The sequence below is a fragment of the Diaphorina citri genome, unplaced genomic scaffold (genome assembly GCF_000475195.1).
Source record: "Diaphorina citri unplaced genomic scaffold, Diaci psyllid genome assembly version 1.1 scaffold314, whole genome shotgun sequence".
NCBI classification, from domain to species: domain Eukaryota; kingdom Metazoa; phylum Arthropoda; class Insecta; order Hemiptera; family Psyllidae; genus Diaphorina; species Diaphorina citri.
In genome coordinates this window covers 225,833-234,457 of record NW_007377749.1, presented here as the reverse complement: position 1 = coordinate 234,457, position 8,625 = coordinate 225,833, and the positions used below count along the sequence as shown (strand labels likewise).

General features: G+C 38.2%; 1 protein-coding gene and 1 non-coding gene across 3 annotated transcripts; both read left to right on the top strand.

Moving 5' to 3' along the window:
• Positions 1–917: 917 nt before the first annotated feature.
• LOC103507457 (sorting nexin-29) lies at positions 918–8,285 on the top strand. Its single transcript, XM_026822307.1, has 9 exons — positions 918–1,075; positions 1,900–2,055; positions 2,499–2,700; positions 2,839–2,972; positions 3,368–3,701; positions 4,499–4,574; positions 6,983–7,183; positions 7,552–7,693; positions 8,179–8,285. The coding sequence occupies exons 1-9, from the start codon at positions 949–951 to the stop codon at positions 8,283–8,285; spliced, it is 1,479 nt and encodes a 492-aa protein (XP_026678108.1). The 5' UTR covers positions 918–948.
• Positions 3,342–5,251, top strand: LOC103507458. Of its 2 annotated transcripts, none has more exons than XR_003391027.1 (2): positions 3,342–3,712; positions 4,499–5,251. It is a non-coding gene; the product is annotated as an uncharacterized LOC103507458 (transcript). The 2 variants fall into 2 exon arrangements; XR_003391026.1 differs by having other exon boundaries at positions 3,348–3,701.
• Positions 8,286–8,625: the final 340 nt, after the last annotated feature.

The following is an 8,625-nucleotide window of genomic DNA, read 5'->3' as shown; positions in this document are numbered from 1 at the left end:
TCTTCTTCTGAAATCGAAGAGAGGAAGACAGGATAGGAGAAAGCCAGCCGTTCCGAGAACGAACCTTATCTGTGTAGGATCAGGTTCGCCCTGGGTAGGAATCGAATCGCAAACAGAGGTTTGTTCTCAGAAAGACTGGCTTTCTTCTATTCTCGATTTGCTTTCGGGAAGATAAGACCTTAGCGGTTACAGTACTTACCTACAGTTCCCTCCTTGATAGACGAAAAAAACTTATTAGAAAAAATCTAATATGCTTCCTCAAATCTGAATTCTCAGGGAGAACGAGCTCCTGAAGCATCAGCTCCGCAAGTATGTAACAGCGGTACAGTTGCTCAATAAACAACACAATGCTACTCCTAGTTCTAGCGAAAACACGACTATAAGTAATATAATAAACTTGTGTGTTTATGTTTCCTCAAATATAAATTTGTGTGTTTCCTCAAATATAAATTTGTGTGTTTCCTCAAATATAAACTTGTGTGTTTCCTCAAATTATTCCCCAGGGAGAACGAGCTTTTGATAGACGAAAAAAAACTTATTGGAAAAAATCTAATATGCTTCCTCAAATCTGAATTCTCAGGGAGAACGAGCTCCTGAAGCATCTACTCCGCAAGTATGTAACCGCGGTACAGTTGCTCAATAAACAGCACAATGCTACTCCTAGTTCTAGCGAAAACACGACTATAATATAATAAACTTGTGTGTTTCCTCAAATATAAATTTGTGTGTTTCCTCAAATATAAACTTGTGTGTTTCCTCAAATTATTCCCCAGGGAGAACGACTGAATTGAATCTATTCAGTTTCACACACATTTTTTTTTTTTCTTTTCCTTTTCTTTTCCACAGCAGTTTATTAATCAATTCTATTTTTTATTTCAGGTACATAAATAGTGGGCTATAGAATACTTAATTTTATGTTTTGATTTTTGCAGGAAACTGTCAGAATATATGCGAGAATTCAACATCACAAACAAGGGAAAGCTAGAGTTCTGGAATTGCATTAGTTTTGTACTCCCCACACATGAACGAGAGAGGTTTCTCTCTCTGAAATCAATATGTACGGACATAGGCAGAGGTAAGCCATGAAACAACTGTAAATAGCACATACAACATGCCCTTAAGCTTTGTTAAAGTGCTAAAAAATAAAAACTAAATAAATCTTGAGAAATAAAGTAAGAAACACCTGTTGATGAAATGTTTCCATATCATCAACCAATGAAGAAAATACATTTTGGTAGGTAATATATTTCAATCAATGGTTGATTCCTGTGAAAAATGTATCTTTAGGATGCTAAAAATTCTGTTTAAATTTGCTGTAAGTTAAAGTGCTAAAAAAATAAAAACTAAATAAATCATGAGAAATGAAGTAAGCAACACCTGTTGATGAAATGTTTCCATATCATCAACCAATGAAGAAAATACATTTTGGTAATATATTTGAATCAATGGTTGATTCCTGTGAAAAATGTATCTTTAGGATGCTAAAAGTTCTCTTTAAATTTGCTGTAGGTACCAAAAAGTCCTTACCTACATCGGAAATTAAATAGGTAGGTAAAAAATAATAATAATAATAAAATAAAAAGCATTGAATAATATCAAGACTTCTCATTTCTACAATCTAGGCAGAGCATGGCTGAGATCTGCTCTCAACGAGAGATCCAGCAACACCTGTTGATGAAATGTTTCCATATCGTCAACCGATGAAGAAAATACATTTTGGTAATATATTTGAATCAATGGTTGATTCCTGTGAAAAATGTATCTTTAGGATGCTAAAAATTCTGTTTAAATTTGCTGTAGGTACCAAAAAGTCCTTACCTACATCAGAAATTAAATAGGTAAAAAAAAGAAAAAAAAAAGTGTTGAATAATATCAAGACTTCTCATTTCTACAACCTAGGCAGAGCATGGCTGAGATCTGCTCTCAACGAGAGATCCCTGGAACGATATCTCAAGTGTCTACTGTCTGAATCAGAAGTTCTGCAACAGTTCTACGAATCAAAGGCCTGGGTTCGAGACAAAGATAAACACAGGGTGCTCCTCAAAGCTGCTGCAGGTATTGTGTGCTTTCCAGTAAGATGTGTAGTAAATACTAATACTAGTATACTAGTAGTTCAGGCTTCAGGGAAAGGGAAACTAGAAATCACTTGGAAAAATGGCCTATACATATGTGCTCCCCAAAATTCCAATTAAGACCATACTGTGTTGAACCTGTTTGCTAAATTTCATAAAAAATCATAAATACAAACCATAAAGAATTTCTTCAAAAGGGCTTCTAGAAGGCCTCCAAAAAATTAAGAAAAGCCTTTTTTATAATTTCTGTTTGGTCTGCATGTAGGTAGTAATTCCAATATTTCAACACCTATTTTACCATCTCTAGCCAAGAGTATAATGGAACAACTTATTCTAAGCTGACAGTCTAAATAAAGCACACTTATACTTTACCGATTCGCGCTAAAAAAAAGTCAGTTTTTCCAATACCCCAACCTTCATTTTCAGACATCTCCCCTGTGGTATTCGCGCTCAACACTGACTGTCCAGAGCTTAACGACTCCTCCCCCGAGGCCACTCACCTCCTGCTCAAACACTGCACTGAACCTGTGATCCTTGCCTCTCCAGACCACCAGTCCAACCACGGCTCTCACTCCCCCTACGGGGTATCACCGGGCTCTAGCCCATCCAAACTGAGACGGGCTAAGAGGCCCACTCAGAGTATTATATCATTTGATGATGAATCTTTTATTAATAATATTTTCCCAATTGCAACTCCTCCATTTAATCTCAATCAGCCCGAGTGGAGCCGGAAAAAGTCCGAATACTAAGCAAGACGGGCTAAGAGGCCCACTCAGAGTATTATATCATTTGATGATGAAAACCGAGGGATGTCCATTGCCAAACCTGTGGAGAAACTCCCCGCCCGGCGAGATGAGAAGACAAACGTCCTTGAAAATTATTCTACTAAACACGCCCAACGTTGCTTGGCTTCAGTTGGTGGTTCGACTCCAAGTCGAGTCATAATCTAGTTGTGATAATTGAGGAACGATATTGTTGACAAACATTTAAGTATGCTTTACACAATCGCCGCCGCTGGCTCAATTCTACACCAAATACCAAACCCAGTGGTGTAATGGTTGAAATTCAGAACAATTTCCCCCTCCCTATACTAAGCACGCCCAACGTTGCTTGGCTTCAGTTGGTGGTTCGACTCCAAGTCGCGTCATAATCTAGGTGTGATAATTGAGGAACGATATTCTTGACAAGCATTTAAGTATGCTTCACACGATCGCCGCCGCTGGCTCAATTCTACACCAAATACCAAACCCAGTGGTGTAATGGTTGAAATTCAGAACAATTTCCCCCTCCCTCAGGCACGGAAGAATGGAACGTGTACCGTCGGTACAGCGATTTCTACGCGTTCAACAAATCCCTTCATCGTCGCTACCCAGTCACCCTCAAACACCTTCCGTCCTCCGTCAAATTCCCGCCCAAGAATCTCATCTTCAACAAGGGTAACAAGAGCGCTCTGTTTGTCGAGGAACGACGGCAGAAGTTGGAACTATACCTGCGTGCCGTGGTGTGTAGTATTGTTCAGTTCGAGTTTGGAGCGAAGACGCCCTCTAGCGGTGGTGGATTGAACAAGTTTGCTCTCGTCACGTTGGTACCGTTCCTCAACGATTTCTACAAGTCCGCCAATGTTGCCAGGTAAATTTGAGGTAAATATTGAGGTGCTTTCATGACTGTCCCAGTGAGTGCAAAAGGGTTAATGGAAGGAACGTTTAAATCAATCTCAAGTCTGTGGTTTAGTGGTTAGCACGGTAGACTTCGGATCTGGAGGTTGGTGGTTCGAGTCCAAGTTAAGTAATAAAATTTAGTGTATTGCATTAAGCAGGGAACGACATTTGTGACAAGCATTTATGTTGAACACAATTAAAATTCCTTTCTTCTTTCAATCTTAAGTCTGAAATTCTTTGTGGTAAATAAGGAAGTTAATTTTTCAACAAATTAACATGAATAAAATTTCTTTCTGAATATGTCCCTGTTATTACTTGAATAAAGCAGAGCTTTTTTTACAACTTGTGTGGATATCACAGCATTACTAAGTGGCCTCCTTTGCAATCAATTTCTATATTTTTCAATAATCTTTTCACACTGGTAATGTCACCAGTCACCACTGGTCGCTACTCGATCAAAGCAGTTACTCAATTGTCCTCACGAGGCTGAGTACACCCCGAACTCCAAACACAGAGCCTTAGACCCCGCCGGGGGAAAAAACTTCGATCCCGCCCGGAATCGAATCCAGGACCTCCAGCATGCAAGCTTATTGTGATACCCACTAGGCTAGGTCACAGAGGCTACTAATAACTTTATAACGCATCTCCTATTCCCTAAAAGTACTCAAGTACTTACAGGGATATATTCAGAAAGAAATTTTATTGATGTTAATTTGTTGAAAAATAAACTTATTACTATTAACTATTATGTATATGTTTATTTCCCAGGCATGTACAAGGAGGTTCCAGCAGCACTAATTCTAATCCTATCAAACGACTCAGTATTAAGTGTTTGAAACCTAAAGCCCCTTCTCCTACTGCAGAGGACGCACTTTCCAGTAACCATAGCAACCAAACAACTCTACAGTATACAGGCCTATGACGTAATAGAATTCACCGCGTAATTATGACGTCATTTTGGAAACACATATTGAGGAACAAATTTTCAACTTATTGTCTCATTACAAATTTTCATCGGTAAATGGCTAGGCCACAAATGAGGTTGATCCTAAGGGCAAGGAAACCCTAGGCCCTTGACAAATGGAGTGTGCCTGAATGCATGTGATGTGTTTCAAATATCCACATATTCCTTTATATTGATAAAAATTGTTTTTAATACATCAGATCTGGTAGGAGAAGATCCCTACCTATTTTGGGATAATAAAATAAAACCACTTCAAGATACTTCCGTTTCCAAAGACACAGAGCAAAAATACGTTAAAATCCAGAGATAAATTTTTTGGCAAAAAATAGTGATATCCCCCCCAAAACAACATTTTTGTGCTTAAAATTGAACGATAAGAAATTGACCTTTTTGAACTATGGTGCGTCTATTATTATTTTTTTTTTTTGAAACTTAATTTAAGCTGTAATTGAACTGTTAATTCATTGCTAATCACACAATATTTGAATTTTTAGTTGATTGATTAATCAGCTAAGCATGCTATATTTGTGTCCGATTTTACGTCATCACTTAAGCAGTACCTACATACTAACATACCCCTTGGATTACCTTTAACAGTTACCTTTACCTGTATTTAATTAACTAAACTAAAATATTTGTTCCATACTCCATTTTATTTTACACACAATTTCGATGTTTAATGTACAGAGATTTGAATATTATTGTACAGTAGTATAATTTTATATTTTATCGTAATTTATTTATTTTATTTGCGTAAGACATTGCAAAGTCATTAAATTATTGTTTTGTTTCCTAAATCATTCGTTTATGTGCAAATTGAAGAGTTTATGCAAGAAGAACCTTTGGTCCTTTTTGTGTTTCCTTTTTGAGTAAAACAGCTTTTCAAAAAAGAAAAGGTAAGTGTTTGATAGTTGATAGAGGGAACGAATGTAACAACGAAGGTCTCCTCTCGAAATCAAAGAAGCGGGCAGGATAGGAGAAAGCCTTTTCAAAAACCCTAATGAGAAATGATGTTAAGTTAAAAATACTTGGGTCGATTCACAGCCCATTTTGGAGGCTAGCGCGTCTTTAAATAGGTAGCGGGTTCGATTCCCGCCTGGGGCGAACTCGTAAACAGATAAGGTTCGTTCTCGGAACGGCCGGATTTTTCCTATTCTGCCTTATTTATCTCTTCCCTTTTGGAACGATAAATACGATAATACCTCTGAAGTTACAATTCCCTGTATCAAAAACCTCTTGAAAAATAATAAAGAAAGAAGATTGAAAAATCCTCCCAATACCTTTCAATAAAAATTAAAAATCTTTCAAGCCGTTTTACTCAAAACTTGATTTTCATCTTGTAGGTCTTCTTGATTACCTAACTTGAGTCTTGAGTCGACCCCACTTGAGCGGGATTAAAGACGAAGTGAAAGAAGAGGTCTTCTTGAATAAATCTCTTCATTCATATCAATTAAATTCCTAAATTTATAATATGTATTCCATCAAGTACCAATAGATGAATTATGTATTATGTAATCAAAGTATTTTTATTTAATAATTTCATACACCTTGTTTATTTATTTCTATTCCTAGTTATGTAAGTACATAGTTTGTAGGTCTGTATACAATGTATCTGTTAGCCCTTTCGAATTCAAAATTTCAAATGTTTTTCAAAGAGGCTCTTTGACTAAAGTAGGTACATAGTATTGAACGAAAGCTCAGTAAGTTTAAAGAAAAGGTAAGTTAGTGTTTGATAGTTGATAGAGGGAACGAATGTAACAACGAAGAACAAAGGTCTCCTCTCGAAATCAAAGAAGAGGGCAGGATAGGAGAAAGCCAGTCGCTCCGAGAAGGAACCTTTCATTTGTTTAGGAAAAAGTTAGCCACGGTCGTGAATCGAACCCGCAGGAGAAAGCCAGTCGCTCCGAGAAGGAACCTTTCATTTGTTTAGGAAAAAGTTAGCCACGGTCGTGAATCGAACCCGCGACCGAGCTCTTACAAGATAAATGCGCTACTCTCTGAATTTTATGTTGCTTTGCTAACAGAAATAATAATACCTAATAGAAAGTAAAAAAGACCATTCTCGGTTATCGTTATTGAAAACACGTTTTTGAAGAACCAACTTTTTTCAATGTCATACAACGGACCCTTCTTCCTTTCATCGAAACGTTTCCAAAGGTTTCTTCGAAATTCCGCCAGCTAGCGCCACGTATATCAAAAAACCTAATCAGCTGATTTCACACTCCCTTACCCCTACTTCCCCTCCTCCTATCAGTAATGGAAGGAAAACAAGAAATATTTGATTTTAGAACGAGCTCCTGAAGCATCAACTCCGCAAGTATGTAACCGCGGTACAGTTGCTCAATAAACAGCACAATGCTACTCCTAGTTCTAGCGAGGCTGAAAGTGAGGCTAGGCTGTACGAGGCAAAACTGGGACAGCTGGCTGAGATGCACTCGGAACTACTGGAAATGAATCAGAGGCTCAAATTGGACCTGATTACTAAAGAGGTAAATTTAAAGTTGTTTTTTTGTCAATATTTCATTATTTCGTACAACTAAACCAACTAAATCTGTCCAACACCCATATTATTTATGAACAGAATCACACTGGTAATGTAGCCACTGGTCACTATTCGATTAAAGTAGCTACTCACTTGTCCTCACGAGGCTGAGTGCACCTCGAACTCTAAGCACAGAGCCGAAAAAACTTCAACCATCTTGGGAATCGAACCGGGGACCTCCGGCGTACAAGCCTAGTGTGATACCCACTCGGCCAAGAACTTTGCTCTAAATACTATTTTCTTTGTTAACCGTTATATTTTGGTTGGATGTTTAGTATAAACCTAACCAATAATGACCATTTTCCTTCATTTCAGGCCACTGTGGAGAAGCTAACAACAGAACTAATGACACTACGGGGAGTCAAACCCAGTCCCGTCAGTCTGTGGTTACCATGTGTCTTCCTAGGAGGCCCACCAAGTGATCCACATCATATATATCAAGTCCATATCAGAGTGGGTGAGTGAAACGCTATATTCCTTTCTTTTCTCGTGGTTTGATATTGGGAACTATAATAATGGAGGTCCTTCCGTCCCGAAAATCGAAGAGAAAAAATATATGTTTGATTGATAGATGTTTAACATCACTGTATAACTGGTAAGGTCTTTAGTGACGAAGGTTTTACCCTTCTTCATTTGGCGACAAGCTAGCAGCCTCCTCAATAGATCAGTTGCGCTTACTTGGGTGATGTTTCAGTCATAGAGTAGGAAAAATGAGGACCAACGGAATTTTTCTTTTTCTTCTACGACTTCTAGATACCGAGATAAATCGATTTAAAAAATACCGGTAAATCGTGAAGTTTTGACGTCACGGCATACGCTCCCGTAGGCGATGACGTCATAATTCATGACTCCCGCTTCGTTTGTTTGTGCGCAAGCGTTTCTGATTTTGGTTGGATGTTTAGTATAAACCTAACCAATAATGACCATTTTCCTTCATTTCAGGCCACTGTGGAGAAGCTAACAACAGAACTAATGACACTACGGGGAGTCAAACCCAGTCCCGTCAGTCTGTGGTTACCATGTGTCTTCCTAGGAGGCCCACCAAGTGATCCACATCATATATATCAAGTCCATATCAGAGTGGGTGAGTGAAACGCTATATTCCTTTCTTTTCTCGTGGTTTGATATTGGGAACTATAATAATGGAGGTCCTTCCGTCCCGAAAATCGAAGAGAAAAAATATATGTTTGATTGATAGATGTTTAACATCACTGTATAACTGGTAAGGTCTTTAGTGACGAAGGTTTTACCCTTCTTCATTTGGCGACAAGCTAGCAGCCTCCTCAATAGATCAGTTGCGCTTACTTGGGTGATGTTTCAGTCATAGAGTAGGAAAAATGAGGACCAACGGAATTTTTCTTTTTCTTCTACGACTTCTAGATACCGAGA